General features: G+C 35.4%; 1 protein-coding gene across 1 annotated transcript in view; it reads left to right on the top strand.

Annotated features, from left to right (window-relative positions):
* The first annotated feature begins 691 nt into the window (after positions 1 to 691).
* LOC145693465 (protein takeout-like) overlaps positions 692 to 22553 on the top strand; it is a 90492-nt gene continuing 68630 nt past the window's right edge. The window contains exon 1 of the mRNA XM_081769498.1: positions 692 to 929. Within this exon, the coding sequence (XP_081625624.1) occupies positions 842 to 929 (88 nt within the window). The 5' untranslated portion in view covers positions 692 to 841. The remainder of the gene's footprint in view (positions 930 to 22553) is intronic.

The following is a 22553-nucleotide window of genomic DNA, read 5'->3' as shown; positions in this document are numbered from 1 at the left end:
TCACAAATCCTTGTTGATAGTACAACACTTAGGATAATATAGACTTGGATTATAGCGTCAGTGTTTAATTTCATTTTATTTATTTATTTATTTCTGAAAGGTGCTGTAGAGATATTTTTGCATGATTTCACAGAGAAGAACATCAATATAATTCTTAAGAATTCAAAGTACTACATACGTATATGATAATTATCAAGAGCTCTTCATCCTTCTTAGCGGCGTCTCTTGACGGAAAGAGGGAGAAAGAGGAGTGCTGTGCATTATTGCTGAAAGGCATTGCTTTAGCTGGTGAAAGAAGATGAAGATGATTGAAGTGAATGGACTCTTATAAGTGTGGGTCAACGTTAGAAAGTGGATATTTAGTGACAAAGTAGGCATCACAAGCATTATATTGCGTATTTTTGCTAATGTTATGGATTCTCACTTTCAGTATATTAGTAGTGTATTTTCTATATGATATAAGCGTTTTCTATACGTGCACTCGCCTTGTTTGTGTCTTTAACTGTGTGCTTTTATTTTGTGGGATCTGACATTTGCATATCTCAAATCAGTGTGTGTGTTGATGTCTTTTTTTTCTTTCTTTTTGGTCAATTAAAAATTGTTTGAAGGTGAAATGAGAGTTGGCAACGTGGGTTTCTTTCTTGTCTCTCTCTCCCTTTGAAGTAGAGAAAATCTTTCGGGAGGGCGTGCCTCCCCAGCTGAGAGAGAAAAGAGCTGCGTAACAATCACATTACAGTGAAACCCTTTGAAGAGAAGTCGAGTGGAGGCCACGCTCTTCCTACCTTCCATTGGAAGACACCGAGTGACTGACTATCTGCCTGCCTGTTGGTGACCTCCCGCAATGTCCCGACCTGCCACCACAAGGAACGTCGCGAGGCTTCTGTTTGCCGCGGCCTCCCTCTTCTCGCTCATTGAGGCATCACAGTTTGGTAAGCATTAAAACAAAACAAAATCCTAATTCCGTTGTCACCATAATAATTACGATGCAAAACTGACGTATTATTTAGAGATTGTAAATAATAATATTAGCATTACGATTATCCAGAACAGTGATATTCAACTTTTTTTTCTCATACCCCCTCACGATACTTTTCTATTCAGGCGTGTACCCCCTGTTTTAACCTTTAAACTACGGAGGTAAATTCTTTAACCTTTGAACTACGGAGGTAATTTATTTGACCTTTAAACTACATTTAAAGCTTTTCGTAAGGATTTACAAAGAAGTCCATTTCTTCACTCCTATTTATCGAAGACACATGAAACAAAAAGTGTTAGAAACGTTATTGTAGTACCATTTCGAAATCGAAATATCCGTAGTTAAAACAAGCAACAGGGTATTTCGAAAACAAAATATCCCGTACTTAATAGGTTTTATTTTTTATTTTTTTTTTTTTTTTTTTTGTATTCAATTCATAGGAAATCCCTGTGGTCTAGTGTCTAACGCGTGTGTCTTTGGTGCACGTGTTACTGGGTTCGGATAATGGTGTAAGAGCATAACAAACTTAATTCCGCCATCATTCACTTTCATCAATCATCCTTCTTCTTTTGCCTAAAGGACATAGCCTATCGTGGAACGTTAAATTATATAGGCCTATATAAGGGCGCCCATCAGGGGGGGGGCAAGGTGGGGCGCCCGACCCTTCTAGAGGAAATTGTACTTTAGAATATCGAAAACCCAACAGAATTTTTACATTAATTACAGCAAAATTTAAACCTATATTTGAAACGTCGCTTTTACTTGCCCCCCCCTGGGAACCACAACATGGGCGCCCTTGGGCCTATATAGGAAACAATTCAAATAGCTGCTTGTATACGAACATGAATAACATAACAAGTGCAACTGCAAAATTTCATTGCTATAGGTAGACGGTGCAATTATAAGTAGTGATGGCTTCAGATGGTGGCACGGGGGGAATTTTCACCAGAGCTTCGAAATTCCCTCCCGGGACAAATCCCCGATCGTGCTGGGAGTTGTATTGGATTGGGTTTTTAGTTTAGCGTTTTTTTCAGCAGCGAGGCTATATGAGGCATGGACCTACTGATTAACGTGGAATCCGAACCACATGAGCTCCCGTCGGGAATCGAACTCGGGTCTCCCACACCAAAGGCACGTACACTAACCGCTTAGCCACGAGGAAACTCCGTGCTGGGAGTGGGTTATCATTATTTTTGCAGTATTAATTTGACCTCCTGCGGTTTTAACACTCCCCTCCTTCATGGAGAGCACTTTTAAAATCATCGCTGGTCATCACAAATAGTAGGGGTTCTTGGAATGAGCTCGCAAAACACATTTTCTCTCTGGCAGAAATGCTTTTCACTATTATTCACTATTACGTGTTATGCTTATTTTAAATTTTACATACCCCTTAAGAGGCCATCGCGTACCCCAGGTTGCTTAAGACGGTTCTACTAACACTTTATCTTCTCTCGTGATGAATCACTGTTAAAATGAAGTGAACAAATCTCACTTTGACTGAGATTAAATTTCAATAAGCGACAAGAAAGTAGAGAATTTCCAAGCGTTCACTGTAGAATAATTGGTGATGCACACGCCTGAAATACAAATGCTTTCAGTTTCGATTTTCAGAAAGAATATGGAATGTTTCGACCTAGCAACACTAAACAATTGGAAAATATTCGAATTGAAAGAAAGCGATTTTTAGTTTATAGTGCTACAAATATTAGTGCTGAGAACATCACCCAACTTAAAGCTATATCTAGTTGACCTTGGCCTTGGTCTTCACAGGCTATAATGCCAGGGAGTTGAAATTTAATAAGTGTTTGAGATGACAAAGCAGATATCACAAGCACAATGATTTTATATATATATATATATATATATATATATATATATATATATATATATATATATATATATATATATATATATATATAGGTGAAACAAGTATTCTCAATTTTGTTTTTCAAAGAAACTTGTTCGTTTTTAAAGTAGGTATCGCCTCTTATAAGAGGCAAATTTAGGTAACGCGGAAATTCATCCGATTCAGATTGGGGAAACGAAATAATATATGTGAAATCACATATCAGGTTAATTCCAAAAAATTTTAAATTTCTGCATATGTCCTTGACCAACATCTAAAGTGCTATAAAAAGTGTCAGCTGCAATTTATCACATTTCTGAGGTAACAAAGTAATGTTACTTGTTCTAGTGAAAACTCAACTCAGGTCCCACCGAATATACTGCGAACTCCCTTTGAGTTATATGTCTAACGTACACGTTTTCGGAGCAGCAGATCAAGTTTCCCTTCCCGATAAAAGCTTGAGTGGCTCGGAGCCTAGGTTAAGCTATAGGTTCTCGCCTCATATAACCTCAGTGCTGAAAGGGACGCAATACTCCAAACCAACAAGAAAACTACCGACCATGCCAATACAGTATTATGGGAATCTGAGCGATTGTTCACCACTGACCTTCAATGCCTAGTCGCTACAAATATTAAAACATTGTGTTGGTCCATATTTGAGGATGTTTTAATGGACAACGATCTATCCAGCGTTATTCATAAAGTAATTTTAGGGATGCTGGTGTTTTGACTATTTACGAAGTGAAGGACTGGATTTATATGGGTTTCATTGTTGTGATCCGTGGAACTAAAGTGGATTACAGTGGTATTCTTAGTTCCTCATGGCATAATTTCAAATTACTTCAGTAATTATTATTTTAACGAAATCAGTTGGTGTAGCGGATAATGTTCCGTGTTCCTTATGAAAACTCAATCGAATGAAGGGAGTATGAAGACTCACACTTAGAGCTCTCACCATTGGAGATAAGTTCCCTGGTTCGATTCTAGGTTGTTATGTAATCTTATGATTGATTACAGTCTAATGTCTCTTTTGAGTTAGAGGCTATATGATTATAAGTGAACAAATTATTAAAGTGAAATTCGAATCTGTAGTCTGATTTATACCAAGATCGAACATCACCACCGAGAATTGACCTGGTAGTGCATAGTAAGTTAAAACATTAGCAAAATTGACCATAAATATGAAAGTAAACTTGTGGTGAAGAACACCGTGACTTAACTTATCGCGATTCTCTTTCGTTTTGTCTCAGTAACTTTTCATTCCACCAAGATTTTCATTTCAAATTTTCGTCATGTGTCACTTAAAACTATATATCATATCTAGGGGAACGTAAAACGAAAGATTTTAATCCTATAGCTTCCATATCTTTGTTGCACTGATAGGCCTTGTAATAATGGAAACTGGGCTTCACTGAAAATCACAAAAACAAGTGCCATAACTATTTGTCTCTATCTGGGAAACCTTTTTCACGTAATACATACAGAGTATACATGTGGTAAGTGGTATAGATAGAAAGGGAAATAAAAGATAAAGAGATTTTAAGAATACTTTTGAAATTCAGATGCAAAGTTGAATTATATAAATTTGTGTATAGCATATATATGAGTGACCAGTGTTTCTTCCAGACATACATCTGGGGTGCCTTGTCTGGCCCCTTCCTCCACCGAAGTTAAAATTATTAAATTGTGATTACCTGTCATTCTTTTGGGTTTTTAGGATTTAGAAATTCGATTTCTGGGCTTTCGGCGTGTATGGCCATGTTAATCCGTCACGTATGAGGGATGACTTCCCTCGGCGATCACACCATCAGAGGAAAGGAAATAAAGAAAGGTTTGGGGAAGGAAGGAAGCAGCCTTGTACCTATATGTTGTGTATTTTCATCCAACCTACACGTAATATTTACATATGTACTAACTTTCCATTTGCATGTTTAAGAATTTCTTGCTTTGTTACCATTTTCGTTAGAAAAAGTTCCCATGACTTTTGCGATTACTCTCGTATTATTTTCAGTTTAGTACCTATACCAACAGTATTTGGTAATTTCCACCAAATGTTTTGGTCAAATTCACTAAATGCAGGTTTGGTATTTACAACCACATTATTTAGTTCCAAGAACCAAAATCTTGGATCATTTTAACCAAATTTTTGGTATTCCCGACCAAATTCTACTTATTTGTTAATTATTTGGTAGAATTTACCAAATGCATATTTGGTTCTGGTGACCAAATACTAGGTTCCTGCAACCAAACAAATCATAACCAAATGATTTCGTGCTGGTGACCAAACGTTTGGTTGGCGCTATATTGATCAAACGATTTGGTCACCAGCACCTATTTTTTGGTCAATATTACCAAACCTTTTTTTCTGTGTAAGCCGTACATCAAAGACCCCAAATTCAGGTCATTTTTCTCATGACCCCATGGGCTGATTAGTCTAAAATAGTATTTTTTTTTTTTTTTTTTTTTTTTGATTCAGCATTCTCAAATTAGCAGGAAAAAAACAATCAGAAATTATTCAAGCTTGGACACTTCTATTATTAAAATAAAAAGTACTTCAAAGTCCTCAACTTTGAGGTCATTTTCGTCATTGAACCCATAGACGAAGTTTCAAAATCGTTTCTTGGGATTCAGTGTCCTCCAATCAGTATAAAAAGTGCAATTGGAAATGTATCCAGATATGGGTACATTTTACTAGTGGCATGATTGGATGTTCTTCGTTGCTGAATTGATTTAAAAAAGGGGGAGCAAACCACTTGTATTATTACATTTTTTCTTTTAAATATTTTCCGAATTTGCATGAAATATGAAGGAACAAAGAGATCAGCCAGCATCTCTAATGCGTCATGTAAAATGTTGACGTAAGCAGTGCAACTTGAACTCGGACTCAGCAAGAGAGAGAGAGAGAGAAAGACGGAGAAACAAGATTTTCTAGACAAGAAAAATGTCTACATTTTAAACTTCGTTAATAGACAGTGATTGTAACAATTATATTTTACGTGACAATGTTAATTTCCTATGTGTATAGCTAGGTTGTTTCGTGAGGCTTGTCGCACATACTGGTGAACAAACGTGAAATTCAAGTTTTGGTATATGTGCAATATCATTCTAATTTTCGATCTCGGTACGCTCAAAGAAAATGAATGCATTCACAATTCTAACATCGAAAAATTGATAATTGTTATATTATGAATTTATCGTATTTGTACACTGTCTGCTAGTAGAAAATGTGATAGTGTTCGCGAAATTATTGCACAGGTCGTGCATTTCGTTTGAGGTAACAAAGTTGACGCAACTATTAGCCTATTTACAAATGCTTCATGTAGTATCTATTTCAATGATATTTCGGATCGCTAGAAATTTCAGATTTCCTCGGCGGGGAGTGGTACTGAAAGCACTACTGCGAAAAAAAAAAAAAAAAAAACAATGGTAACTAACATTGGGCACGATCGGAAATATGTGCCAAGGGAGGAGAAATTCCGTAGCTTGTAAAGTTCATCGTGGAAAATGATTTTTCTTTTGAACATATCACAGAAATCATTAGTATAAATTCATCAATCCCCAATTAGGGTTTTCCAGCTCAACAATGGTTCTCTCTTACTTTCCATCCTTTATTTATTCTTTATATACATGCTTCATCTAGTCGCTTATCATGTGAGTCTTTGGTTCGAATTTTGTTGTATACTGATTTTGTGTTGACCAATCTGTTGAAGCAATTAGGACTTAGGCCTACGAAAATTAAAGAATAACATTTATAAGTTCTAAACGCCATAAGTCCTAAAGATATGAGCCCTAATGAGTCCTAATGATAAATTTTTAGGTCTTCTGCAGTTTCGGACTTGTACTATTTAGGACTTCCCCTTTTGGAACCTGTACCGTTTGGGAGTTGTATAATTTAATACTTTAAGTAAATGATTTTTAGGAGTTAGCCGGTCGGGGTTTGTATATCAAGCTGATTTTATAGAACTTTGCATTATGGGATTTGTGCATGTTCCATTCATTTCCTTTAGTTCTCAAACTTCGTCATTACCACACAGAATTGCAACAGTGCAATACCTGCACAATACTGTTATGAACGTAGTTAATTCCAATGGCAATAGCTATATAAGTAATACGATACTAAAGCTATTATTATCTATTCTTCAGTAACACATGACTTAATATAAAATAAGTTAGTTCATTATAAGAATGAATTAAGACATTTTCATCGAACTTAAAAAGTTCATTACTGAATTGTCTATGTCTGTGTGTCTGTCTGTCTGTTATTTGCGATTTTTTTTTTTAAATTGGGCTCTTCATTCAATAGAGCACCAAAAACTGAGAAAGTGATGAAATTTTTCGCGTCATTCTTACCATTCCCGAGATATTACCAAAAAATTGTGGATTTCCGGAGATTTAAGGAGCCATATCTCGGGAATCTCGGAAACTGTAAGTCATAGAGAGATTATATTAGTGTTAATCAATACCCAAGAGGATGATGAACATTTTGGTACCAAATAGTAACCGGTGGCTACTGGCTAACTAACTACTGGCCAGCTGGTCACCGTTCCCCAGATATTGGCCAAAAATGTTCAAATTTCGGAAGATTTAAGAAGCCATATCTCGGGAACCGTAAGTCATAGAGAGATGATATTTTGCGAATTTTGGTGAGAAACAGAAGAACGTGCGAATGAAAAGATTTACTTTTACATGTAGGAACAATCACAGTTATATATCCTTCCCGTTCCATCTCTACATTCTTTTTAAGTTCGTTCTGACAATGCTCTTGGAGCATTCTCAACTGGTTTAAATATTATTTTATTAAAAAACAAAAATACCTAACTTGAAATAAAATACGTGATGTCCTCTTTGGTTAGGATTGAAATTGGTAAAACATTTTCCGTAACTTTAAAATTATGTGTTTATTTTCCCCCTAGAATTTGATTCCGTCCCATTCTGCTGTGTTACAAATCAGTGTACCATCTGCTTTGATACATGTCTCACATCTCTAAATTTACCCATGGTCCCCCCAAAATAGCACAACAATTGTTTCTCGGGCCAGTGGCGTGGTCCTGTAATCCGGTTCTTTGGTAAGCGAGATAATGTGGTCAGAAACGACCTATCCTGTGAAGATTGATTTTGCATGTTGTTCTCTACTCTCCCAACTGCATCGGGTTCTTTAAAACTGCTCTTGGTTCGGATCATATGTTAATAATAGATCCCGTTCTTCGCAATCACGAAGTTGCATAAGGGTGCAAAAGTGAGAAACTCAAATCAGGTATTGCTCCTAAACTGATTCAATGACTCGTACTTCGATAAATCCCCCTCCTTCAATCCTGGGTGCAGCCTTGATTTAAACACGTTGCTCTCATATTAATTATTCTTATTTTAAATATTTTTAAAACTTCTTCGTTAACTTCAATTAAATTTCTTTTGAAAGACTCTAAAATTCCAATGATGTATTTGGCATATAATCCATTGACCCACGTGGGACCCCTGCTACCAACCACGAATTTAATATTCAATACAACGCAATGATATTCGCTTCCTGCGCTCACTGTTTCTACTGTATTCTTGGCATGGGTGCGATGGTAGCGCTATAAGAGATTGTTTTTAGAGCTTCTGCCGTTTAGGATTCATGCACCTAGATGATGATGATGATGATGATGATTATTATTATTATTATTATTATTATTATTATTATTATTATTATTATTATTATTATTATTATTATTATTATTATTATTATTATTATTATTATTATTATTATTATTATAACTTCTGCCATTTATTAGTTGGGGGCTGGTTGATTTGTAGGTCTTCTATGCTTTCGGTTTAATGCATGTGATATTCAATATAGTTTAGTCTTGTGCCGTTTAGAACTTGTGTCTTTTAGGTACACTGCCGCGTACCCGAATTAATAGGGAAAATGATCTAGTAAGCGAGGGTGGCTTTAGGATTTTAATTTTGGGTAGGCCCGCTCCCTCGTTTGTGGATACATATACACATCTGATTGATTAATGACAGTAGCAAATTATTTTTACAGTAGTGGTTGATGTTATTTGTTAAATAATTATCTATCATTAATATAAATAGTGGAAAATGTAATTATTCTTTATTGAATCCTTTAGCGTTTATATATTTTCCAAAATTTTTGCGTAGGCCCGTGCCTAACCGGCCTACCCGCTAAAGCCACCACTACTAGTATGCTAGAAGAAATAGTATTCACGACCAGATGCACTTACCATGCATCTGTCAAGCTGTAACTCCTTATGAGATGTTATACTTGGGTGTTTAGTTTCACTCTTATTCTTGTAAGAGTTATATCATTGCTTTCCTAGTGAGTGGACTCGACATTCCTTGCCGTTCAACATTTTTTTGTTTATGCAGCAAACACAAAGTCATGAAGAATCATGCGCGTAATATGAGTAACAAAGCCTTTGAAACTGCTCAAGAAGGAAGTTATGAATCATTTTCCTGTTTGCTTGACTTTTTAAATAACTATACAATAACAAACGTGTCGTCATTATTTCAAGAACTCATTATCGTAATAACAAGGAGAAATATTCTTACTATGAAATGCCAGGGCTTTATATATATTTCTTCTTTCTCTTTTCACGATATTAACTAGGATCAAATGAGGATTTTCTCCCTGCAAGATCTTAAGCAGAGTCACTAACACAGGGGTTTACTATCTGGATTGGAAACATTTCTCCCATAACCTTTCTAATTTCTCATTTGCTGAACTTAATTATTTCTTAGGAACTGAATCGGATTACAATGTAATCGAAAGATTATTATTATTATTGCTAGCTCAACCTGCGCTGTCTAGACAGCGCATCATCATTCTGATATGAGCAAGAAACTCCTTCCTACTTCCTCACTATACCTGTACATGTCCCTTTACAGACCCAAGTGAAGGACATGACTACTCACAAAGGAAATGAATTGCAATAGACTAACATAAACGTAGCATTTTATGAATAATAATAATAATAATAATAATAATAATAATAATAATAATAATAATAATAATAATAATAATAATAATAATAATAATAATAATAATAATAATAATAATATACAGATATTTCGATGAGTTTCTGGTAAACTTCAAGTGGTAGATGATGACAGATGGATTTCTTTATCTTACATTGAAATTAATGCAATGAGCCTGCAATGTCCATCAACCCGCTATACGCAGCTTTTCTGCTGGTTGCTTACAAAAAGATATCTACCTTGGCATCGTCCTAGCGACAATGTTAACTTTATGAGCTCAAACGAACCCTAAAAAATGTTGAATAGAACAATAAATAGTATGGCCACAAACACATAAACGTAGCATTATAATATATAGATCTAGAATCACCGTCATTATTATTATTATATGAGTATAACTTCCCACGATTATGCTCTAGGGCTAAGTGAGACAGTAAGAATGGGATGGATGATAATAGTGGAACAATGAAACTGGAAGGAAACGAATAACAACGAGGAAACACATACACACATTGTTAATCCATCGCAAAGCTCACTTGGTGGGTACTGGGATCAATCCAAGGACTCCACAAGCTAAAGGTAAGCGCTGCCCCGTGACCTCACATAAATTACACTGCTCTACAATGATTTTGCTGTTTGGAAACTATTAAGGTTTTCTTAATGTTTTTGACCTGAGAAATCCAAAAATGTAGTTAGTTTTGCTCTATCACGTACAGTTTTCTTAAAATAGAGGGTAGGGGGAGAGGAAAATAACTGTATAAATATATATTTCGGAAGAAGTACTGATTATAATTACAAATATAAAAATATACTTTCGATGCCATTGCCTTCTAATTATCTTTGAATTTGTAATATAAGACGTGCTGTTACTTATTCTGCTAACATTGAAAAGATATGTACTGTATCTGGTAGCACTGAATAATATCACAACGCGTTACACGTTGGGAACGCAATAACAGCACTGTGTAAGCTGTGATTGCGAGAACTATAATGCGGAGGAATGGAGGCTATTCATTGATTCCAACAAGAGAAGTTTGAACGGTCTGCTTCTTCACAACAGCAACCAACAACCCTCTGTATACCCATTATTCATTCTGTACATTTAAAGGAGATTTACGAAAATATGGAAATGTTTTCAAAAAAATAAAATAGGAGGATCATCAGTGGTTATTGTACGGCAATCTGGAGGTAATATGTATGCTTCTTGGACAGCAGTAACGGTACACCAAATATCCATGCCACATTTTGCGAATGGAACAGCAGAGAACGCAATAAACACTGGACTCAAATTAATTGTCAGCGAAACCCGCAATATAGGAAGTAAAAATGTGAAAAACATCTGCCTCGTAAACCCTTCACAAGTCATATTACCACATTTGCATATTAAACTGGGCCTAATGAAACAATTTGTCAAAGGTCTAAATAAACATGAGCAGTGCTTCCAGTGTCTAGTGACAAAATTCCCAGAACTTTCAAATGCTATGTTAAAAGAAGGAATATTCATCGGTCCTCAGATCAGAAAGTCTCAGATCAGTCAGACTTTGAACATAGTATGGCAAGTGTTGAAAAGAAAGAATGAAGTGCATTCAGGGACGTGTGTCATAATTTTCTCGGGAACATCAGAGATGAAAATTACAAGTACATTGTGTCTAATATGCTTCAGAAGTTTAAAAGATTAGGGTACAAAATGAGTCTTAAGATTTATTTTTTGTATTCACACTTAGACAGCTTTCCTTCTAACTTCCTTGATTAAAGTGAACAACATTATGAAAGATTTCACCAGGACATGAAAGCAATTGAATTCCATTATCAGAACGTTGGAGAACAACAATGTTGGCGGATTACTGTTGGAACGTTGGTACGTGAAGATTCACGAACTACTCACAAAAGGAAGTCTAATTTTAGGAGCCTCCAAGTGAAAAAAAAAAAAAAAAAAAAAAAACAGAGACCAAAACGAGGTAAGTTGTTTATCAATGACCTTCAGTGACGTAAATACGCTAGTTGTCGCCAGGGGCAAGAACGCGCCTTAACACCCCCTGACCAATCAAACCAAAACGCTCCCCCAAATATTTGCCCAATTTGGGCCCTCTTAATCCGGCGCCCGGGCACAAGTCCCGTTTGTCCGGATACTGATGACCTTAATTATTTAGAATATCGATATTCAGATTAGTTCTGACGCAAAATAATGTTCCTTTGTTAGAAATATATAGTCATAATGTCACTCTATATTAGCAGCGTTGCTGTGTAAATAGCACAATGTACGCAATCATGTTTTCCGATTTGTGAAAAAAACCTGACGTGATTTTTTTCACAATTTCATTTTCGTAATTAGCAACCTCAAATTATATAAAATCAGGTGTTAAATCAAAAACAGCTTTCAAAAACTTTCATTTTGTCGAGCAGTGTATTATTAGACTTCCATGCTATGCTTAAGTGTCAGAAGTTTTATAGAACGGCTATCTCCGTTCGTCTGTCTGTCTGTCAACAGATTTCAGAGCAACAACAGTAAGATACATCGATAAACGTTTTCCTGCAATTAATTCAGCATCCCAAGAATAGATTCCATCTCCTTCGTTAACCTTCTATCCAAACCAGAAGTAATAGAAATAAACCATTTCCGGTTTCAACGTTTATCGCCAAAGAATGAAAAAGGTAATAGATTATGAAAAGTGGTTTTTACAATCGATTCAACGTCTCAAAATAACATATCATTGTCACCCGTAACACTTTATCAAAACTGGAAGTGATTCAAATTTAGTAAGCACTTCAGCCTTCAACACTTATTTCCATACAACGAAAACAGAACACAGAATCAGCGTTCCAAGAAAAAAATATATATATATATATATATATATATATATATATATATATATATATATATATATATATATATATATATATATATATATATATATATATATATATATATATATATTATCAATCTGTTCAAATCAGAAATCCAGAAATGGTAATAATCTACGATATTTTGGTTACAACACTGATCGCACAATGGATGAAGCGGAAATAACTAGCGATAAGCAGATTTTTTAAAATATGGATTCAGTCTGCAACAATAGCCCTATGTTTCACTGATTTTATTCCTCTATTGCAAACGGAAGTGATAAATATCAAATTAGCACGTGTAGTTTCAATATTAATTTCGATAAAACAGAACAAAAATTGTGAGAAGTAGCAAGTAACTTTTGGATATAGATTCTTTGACCTTATTTCTCTATTGTAACTAGTAGTTATAGAAGTACTATTTGAGGCGCCTAGTACAGGGGTGGATCCAGGACGAACTTCTCGGGGGGGGGGGGCGGTGAGTTGTAATACTGCTACTTAGAGCTACTTTGAAGAGCTCCAAACTCTGGGATGGGTTTTATTTATATATAAAATAAGAAAGTTTCCACTTCTGGAGGGGGCGATTGCCCCCCTCTGGATCCGTCCCTGGCCTAGTACCAAAAGCCGCAAATATATATATTTAAACTGAAATTGAGTTATACGTATATCGCTTGTTACATGTTTGATCTAAAGGAATTCCATGGAAACAGAATTTTGTTTAAAAGCTTAATATTTCATACTAAAAAACTAATTCAAATATGGGACTTTGTACGCGTGTATATGGAGCTTCAACGCACGTTTTGCGAGATTACTCGAAACTAAGCGAAATGATATGGCGGATTTGGTTACTAGGCGCCTCATTTCAAGTTTAAGTAGTCTATTGAATTCGTACAATTTAGTAGTCTACCCTAACTTCACATTGTGAAACTCACTTATTTCTTCTTCTTCTTCTTCTTCTTCTTCTTATTATTATTATTATTATTATTATTATTATTATCACTAATAATAATAATAATAATAATAATAATAATAATAATAATAATAATAATAATAATAATAATAATAATAATAATAATAATAATAAAAACTTCTGTTCTTTTGTTTTCTTGTGCAATAGAAAATAGACAATTATGTAAAAACATAATTTAATCAATTTTGCGAAATTTTCTTTTGTATTTTGCTAAATAAACAAATAAAATAAAAGGTAATGCGATTTAAACGCTGTATGAGAACATTTATACGTGTATATCTTAGGTCAAACCTATGGATTTAATAAAATCAGTGAAAATGATGCGTCTACTTTTTGTTTTTAATATTTTGGTGAAACGAACTACCGACATCAAGTGACTTAATATACAGAACTCATCTACCTGTGCGGGCCCGCGGTGGCTCAGTGGTAGAGCGTTCACCTCTGGTACCGGGTTCGATCCCAGCCCCCGCCAAGTGAACTTTGTGGTGGACAAACACCGCGCTTGTGGGTTTCCGCGGTGTTCTCCCGTTTCCTCCCACTTTTTCATTCCACCATTTCATTCATTACTCATCATCACCGTCTCCTTAAGCCTAACCGGCATAACCGTGGGACGTAAAATTCAAAGATTTCATTTCATTTCATATTCATCTACCTATCCTAAGCATAAAATAAATTGCTTAAAATACCCAATTTGGCTATGACAAATGTCCAAGCGAAATATGTACGCGTAATACAAACAGGTATGTATATACAAACGGGAAAAATATTTAAAATTGGAAATTATTGTTACGAGTCAAAGCGAAAATTAATCTATTTTCCCTAATTTTGACTAAATACCAGATGAGAGTGCAATTGGAATGCAATTCGACAAGAGTCTCTTACCAACGTTATCTCTATATGTAAAAGAAAAAGTATCGAGTGACTTACTAACTGATCAACACCCAAGCCAAACCGCTTAAACAAGAAGCTTGAAATTTGGTTAGTGCATTTAGTGCATAGGATTTGTGACGTAAGCTACCACTAAGGAAGAATTTTTGAAAATTCGATTATGAAGGGGGAAAATTGAAGTTGCAATTATTAAATTAAAATGTCCATGTCTTGGAATTTCTGAAAGTTAGGAACGAAATTACATCTTTGAGTTTTACGTCCCACGATTATGCCGGCTAGGCTAAAGAGGACTGTGATGATGAGAAACGAATGCAATGCTTAAATGAATAAAGTGGAAGGAGAACTCTAAGAAAACTCACGCACACGGTGTTTATCCACCACAAAGCTCACTTGGCGCGACCTGAGATCGAACCATGCACCAGAGGTGAACGCTCTACCACTGAACCACCGCGGTTCCATCTGAAAGTTAAATATGTGACATTTGATATATGGACTTCTCATTTAAAATAATTTGATATGCTTCCGCGTTTTTAAGATTTAACGTAGAAGGGGGAAAAAAATGATGGGAAGGAAAAAGAGGTGAGATTACAATAATAAAATGGCTATATCTCTGAAATCTTTAACGATAGTAACATAAATTTTTACATTTGGACTAACAATTTATTTAAAATAATTTAACACATGTTTTAGTGTTTTGATATTAGTCCTAGGAGAGAAAAAAGATATTGGCAAAGGTTTGGTATTATTATTATTATTATTATTATTATTATTATTATTATTATTATTATTATTATTATTATTATTATTATTATTATTATTATTATTATTATTATCTCTATATCTAAACAGATGACATAGTAATATACGTGTCACCCAAGTGTATTATTTTCCCTCTCTGTTTTTCCCTTTACCCTGGACTTTGCAGGAAGTTTCTTACAATATTTCCCCTTTTCTGTCTTGTGTGTTCTTTATGATTTTATCTTCAATTCCAATTGTTTCAAGTGCATTTTCAGCGTCTTATGCACCATTCCAATGTCCAATATTACTACTGATGTTATTTTTCCCATTTTTGGTCTTCCGTTGTTCCTTTATGTTTTGAGCTAACTGTTTATATTTTTCTATATTTTCTCTATGTATTTTGGTAAGTTTGTTATGTTAAGTATTGTGATGTCTATTAGATGAAACTCTTCTTTCTCTTTATTCCTTACTGTGATATCCGGCCTCTTATGATGTTTTTTTTTTTTTTTTTTTTATCGGTTAGTATTGTTCTGTCCCAATAAACTTAATGTTTGTTTCTAGAATGGCTTCCGGTTTAATACAATACTTCGTCTGGTATCGTTTTCTGTTTTATTGCTATTTTCTCGATGTATGAGTTTTGCACTTTGTCGTATCTGTCCTTGTATTCCGTTTGTGTTATCTTTGAGCATCTACTTGTGATATTGGATTATATATATATATATATATATATATATTTAACATCTTCTGCATTTGTTATCTTGTATTGAGATGTTTTTCAGGTTCTTTTTTGTTTCTTGTAACGTTTTGTATCATCATCTGGTCTTTCATTCCGTGGATGACACCATCTATTCTGGGCACACATATCCTATTCTCGTTCACTGAAATATCATCTCTCTATCTACATGTTTCTGGTTGACTTGTTTTGGGAATGTCGTATGTAGTTCTTTTCTCCTCTGCATTGTTTCCTTATGTTCTCTTGTTTGTAACTTTGGTATTACTTTTCATTCTTTCGTCTGGATTCGGTGAAGTGTTGTATATTTGTGGTCCGCTGCTACTATTGCTCTATGTAGTTTTTATTTTTGTTGTTTTCCATAGAAATAATTTCTTTATATTTGAATTTGTCTGTAATGTAGATTTCGGATGTTGATTAGTCCTTTATTATTATTATTATTATTATTATTATTATTATTATTATTATTATTATTATTATTATTATTATTATTATTATTATTATTATTATTATTATTATTATTATTATTTTATTTTATTTTATTTTATTTTTTTTTTGCAATGAATGACACTCTTTGTTTAGCAGCTCTTGGGTGATAGTATGCTGTGTCAATACTGTTCTGGTTTTCCTTTCAAGATCTGCATGTTCACTCTCTCCATTTTATTACTCTACATGAGTATGTTAGAAGCGATACTGCAAATGTATTAATAGCTTTATTTATGTTGTTACTGTTAAGGTTTGTTTTGCATTCATTTTTCAGTCTCCGTTCTAGTTTCTGTTATTTCTTCTTTTATCTTCTTGTGTTCTGTTCTTCCGGATTAATTAAACCCTAAGAACTTTCTTTCGGCTTTATGGCTTCTAATGTCTCTTCTGTGGCTAACTTATACCCTTTGGTTATTTGTTTTCAGGAGACAATGCGTTGCGGAGAGTCGTATGAAAATGTACGTTGAGGAATACACAATTACGAGTTATTTTTTCTTTACAAGTTCAAATTGCGATATTCTACACTACATGCCACAAGAAACGTTAGTCGCCGCACCAGCAATGCACATTCTACCAACAGATTATAAAGCACAAAAGTTACAACAACTTTAAATTACTTTACAAGAACAAACATAAATTTGTAAAATTTCAAGAAATACATGCTTACAAATCAACTCCATAATGTCCCTAAGCCATATACCCATATAATACCCATATACATACAGTATTAATTTTGTTAGTTGGTTGGTTCGATTAGATTTTAGCATCCCTTTTAGCACCGAGCCTATATGAGACGTTGACCTATAGTTTAAGGTGAAATTCGAACCATAACGAAATCGTAAAGCGTTCAAATTTTAATGCAGTTCCATCTGGAATCAAACCCGGACCCCATGTTCCAAAGCTGCACCTGTCATCTGCTAGCCAGTAAACCAGCGGGGAGGACCATTAATTTTATTGTTCGAAATTAAGATTATCTGATTTCATTGGTTATTTATGTCTTCAATGTTAGCGCAGTATTAATGAGGTTAGTATATTATTGTAACTAGAAGGTAAGGCAAGGATAACTTAAATTTTCTGATGCTGTGGATTGGATGAGAAAGAACTGTTCATAAGGTCAGTGGACCTGTGAATGGTGCTAACTCTCGCATTCCTCACGTAGTGAGCGGAGCGGAGGAAACCTGTTCAACAATCCAGCAGCTACAGAAGTAGAACTCAATACCCCCTCCCCCTCATGCAATAGCACATCGTAAACAGAACCTGTAATTTTCTTCCTCGTTTCAAAACAACAGAAGCTCTTACGGGAGCATCCGAAAGTGATCTCCCTCCCTTTGCATTACACACACATACACTCGCACGCGCGCGGGCAGTACATATAGGAAAAACACTGAAACATAATTAGAGCGGAAATATCCTATGGATCCAAGAATATTGATACCCTAGAAGCAGTATTCAGTAGGAGGAGGATATTCGAGGTCATAGTCCTTTGGTTTTTTTCACTCGAAATGTTTAAGATTGTAAATGTACTAAGCCTTTCTAAATATTTGCTTTGAGGATGACCTAACTAAAATCTAATAAACGTTGTTTGTGGTATATTTTAGCAAAAAAACTCGACAACTTACGGCATCCAAAGGTTCATTTTTTACAAATACAAATTAGACTCTATCACGTGCCAATTCAACCCATTCTAGCAGGAGTGTAGTTTGACCGCAACGTACAGGAATGTCGTTCTGGAAAATATTTGTTATAGATCCCCTCTTGAAAGCGAGATAATGTGGTGAACGGTCTATTGTGAGGGTTGAACTCTTCATTATGACCTCTGCATCCGCGAACTGCACCAGATTTATGATCCGATCATGGTTCAGAGTCAGTGATGCTCGAAGAAAATTTTCTAAAGTGGGGGCATCTCCATGGTTGCTACTTCTGGTATTTCTAGTATTTAATATATACGTGGTTTGCTATATTATGTATACATTTTCGTGAGCCGGTGGGGGGGGGGCGGCCTCACCCTGCCCTCCACTTTGGGCATCCGTGTTAATAGTAAGTCCCGTTCTTCATAACCACGGTGTAGCATGAGCACCCAAAACACAGAATCTGAAACTCGTAACGGTTGGATTCATTAAATAATAATAATAATAATAATAATAATAATAATAATAATAATAATAATAATAATAATAATAATAATAATAATAATAATAATAATAACGCAGAGGTTGTTCAAACACCTGTTCTAAGGATTGACCTTAGTGACTCGTATCTTAATATCGGGCGGATTAAGGCTTTAGGGGCCCTGGAGCCGACTATTTCAAGGGGAGCCTATGTTACAAATAATTTCAGCACATAAATTTTCTTTGCTGCCTTCCACAGCCTCATAGGCTTATCGAAACACCCAAACTGATTTGATATTAACATTTTATTGTTAAGGAGCTTTGGAAAACGTCCTAGATTTGCTCTAAGTAATGACAGATATTTCAAAGGAATTGTCACAGACTAATAATTTGGTTTGTAATAGAGGCCCAAAGTAGCTCCCTCCCTCATAAAATACGTATCGTGAAGACATTGGTGGAAGATCAGCGGAAAAAAGTTAGCATGTGCCTGAAGCCTATAATATAATAAGTTGACTGCTATATTTTAGTATTAAAGAGAGGGATTTTTTGGGGGGTGCTCCGGAGCCTGGGCTCCATTGACTTCGCCCTTAATCCGCTCCTGCTTAATATAGTTTATGTAGAGATCCCGTTTAATGTGATGAAATGGTGGATTGAAAAAATGGTAGGAAACGGAAACGGAGAAAAGCCAGGGAAAAGGATTTTGTCTACCATAAATCCCACTCGGCGCGAGCGAGAATCTAGTCAAGGACACCAAAGCGTTCTTTGATATTTGACTTAGAAGAAAGAAGTTGATGCTACATAGTAGCATTAATTGTTCCTTAACTGTTTTTCACATGCTACCCTGGTAGGTACTTTTACAAACATTGTTTGGCACATTGTCAGTGATTCGTTCTAATTTTACAAAAAAAAAAAAAAAAAGTTCATTGTAAGCTCCATATACAGTATAAAACTATTTGCCTTTTTACACATTCATCTCAAAGAGTCTTCGTAACGTTTCAACAACCGATGAGAAACTTTTTGCATGGGGAACTTTGAGTAGAATATATATATATATATATATATATATATATATATATATATATATATATATATATATATATATATATATATATATATATTTTAAGAAAGGAATTTGGCCCTGACCTTACGCTCGAGGATGCCACTTCGAAATTTATCTGATGGAATCGAGGGAAAAAATTCCATTTATAGCGGTCGGTTGCGAAATTCAATCAATATCCTTTGAAATTACGAAGCGGAAATTAATCGTTCGGTATTTGCATTTGCATGGTATGAAATTAGAGATCAATTTGTATATCATTTGGCTGTTAGCAGCTAGATTACAGTATAGTCACACTAAATATGTGAACTCATCACCTTGACATACTTATTTCCAACATGAAGAATGACATTTTGAAGACTTCTTTGTGTTTAAAATGAGATATTATGCTGTTTTAAAATGTTTAAGAAGCACTTCCAGTTTTTAAATCACCTACTGCATATCTAATAATCCCATTAATATTGTTTTGTGCCTGTGCACCACGAAGTAATGACACAGCGTTCTGGTATTTTTACGTTCGGGGCTGCTATTAAGCAAAGGAAAAGTGAAACATCTTACTGAACGGGTTCCACTTGTTTCTTCTGCGTCACTAGGTCGGGTTCCTCTGCAACCTTCAACACGATTATTACTCTTACGATAGTGAAAGTCTCTTAAACTTCTCCCCTCAGTAGTCTTCCATTACGATATCAAACTAACCATATCAAGAAAGCAACAAAGAAAATGCATAAAGTATACTGTTCCTATTCATTTTATTTAAGACATAGGTTCCTATTTTCTCTTTGCCTGGCATCTACTATGTAAACTGCCATCTCCATGATCCCTGTAGGATCTGCGGCGTGGTCCTGCAATTCAACTCGTATAGCGATGAGATAGTGCGGTAAAGTCAGCTCTAAACAACGTGATGTTGCATGATTGCATACGCTAGTTGCACCAGATTCAATTCCCCGCTTGATTCCAAGTTCTCGTAAGTTCAATCCTTTGTAATCTATATATTGCATAAAGCTTGATTGATCTATCAACCCATACATAGTCCTTTTTCTGGCAGACAAGGTTTTCTTCCACTCCACTTATTCGATCGCGGGAAACCTGATAGTCCTCTACATCAGTAATATTCAACCATTTCTTCTCGCGTACCCCTAGAACAGTTCACCATCCAATTGTGTTTCCCTGAAGCTTTTTAAAAGAAATTAAGTCGAAATTAACTTATTAAACTTAATACACATGTTCCGTTGGGGCAGGGGTAAAAGTGGATCTGAAAATGTGGGGGGACGGTAGGTAGCGGCATGACGCCACGCATTCCCCCTGCATATCTTTGCTCATTGTAATTTTTTAGGAACTGGGGGGAAGCTGTACATATTTTTTCGAGGTGAGGGGATGGTGTCTCCCACGTTCCCCATACGTTTACCCTTGCATTTCGGACAAATAGAGACCCGAGTAAAGGACAATCAGTGTGCCAATCCAAAGCCTATTTACAAGGGGATAAAGTGCACATCCGAAAAAAATAACATGGGAAATTTCAAAACACATGGAAAGACACTCAGTTCTACTGAGGAGAATTTTCCCTCATCCTCCCTGATAATTTACACACTGAGGACAATGTAAAAAATAAATTTAAAAAATAAATAAAAGTAACTTTACAATTAACCTGTTAATAAGATGACTGCGCTTGTTTCCGGACCCCAACTCCTCTATTCTTGGTCGAATCTTCGAGAGTGCAAGAATCAGAGCTGCTTCTGAATTCAAGCAATTTCTGTCCTTCGTTTTTATTTATGTTAATGCAGAGAAATTCTGTTCACAGAAATATGTTGATGGAAATGGAAGAAGTTGTGAAATAGCACTGATCATTCAATAAATTCTCCAACTATGATCATTCAATAAATATTGGAAATCTGCTTATTTTAGGATTACGTATCCCCAGAAAACTTTCCGTCTACCCCCAAGGGTATGCGTACCCCCGGTTGAATAGCACAGCTGTACATAACAGTAAAGTTCTATTGCAAACAGGAAGTATATTGGTAATGGATCAGATCGATCTAGGGCCGCCGTGGCTCAGTAGTAGAACGTTCACCTCTGGTGCATGGGGTCTTCGGTTCTATCCCAGCTCGCGCCGAGTGAGCTTTGTGGTGGACAAACATCGTGTGCGTGGATTTTCCCAAGGTTCTCCCGTTCATTCCCACTCTCTTCATTCTACCATTTCATTCATTCCTCATCATCACCTTCTCCTTTAGCCTAGCCGGCATAAGTGTGGGACGCAAAACTCAAAGATTTTTACAGATCGACCTAAATGAAGGGGAAGTAAACTATTTAGTACGAGGTCCAACCCTCACCACTTTACCAACTGGTATATCGAAGTTAGGATTTTGTTGTTGAAATGATGCCTCCCTTTGAAAAAAAAATGCATTAACACAATATTATAGGTCAAGACCCCTTCAGAGTGTCGATATTATCATGATCTTCAGCATTTCTACGAGTTGTTGTTAGTATGTTCCTTTTGGTATGTTTGTGAATTTTTTAAAACGATTAAGTCTTTAGGATCTTTGTCGATCACTGTTTTATGTCTCTCTTACGCACCCTGATCAGTTCTATCATATAGACCTATAGAGCCTTATGCAGAGTCGTGCTGACGCGTGATTAATGCCATACTAAAGAATTCGACTAACACATGTTTCCTGCTGTAGTCAGGCCTTTAGTGTGACGTTAATCATGCGTCAAAACGACTCTGCATAAGGACCATAATATCTAGATTAAAGTACTTACGGAATATAAGAAGTTTGACTGATTTATTTGAGCACAGGAGACGATATATTACATAGATTCACTAAATGCAGACATTGATGAATTAGCATGTTTGAATGAGCAATTGAGCCGACTAAACACAGAAATCATTGCACTCGGTAATGCGAAGCAATGAAAATGCTTCTGTACAAGAAGTTTTATTGAA

Source organism: Thermobia domestica, chromosome 8 (assembly GCF_964235325.1).
Source record: "Thermobia domestica chromosome 8, izTheDome1.hap1.1, whole genome shotgun sequence".
In the NCBI taxonomy this organism is placed as follows: Eukaryota; Metazoa; Arthropoda; class Insecta; order Zygentoma; family Lepismatidae; genus Thermobia; species Thermobia domestica.
The sequence above is the reverse complement of the archived record's forward strand: the minus strand, read 5'-3'. Positions and strand labels throughout refer to the sequence as shown.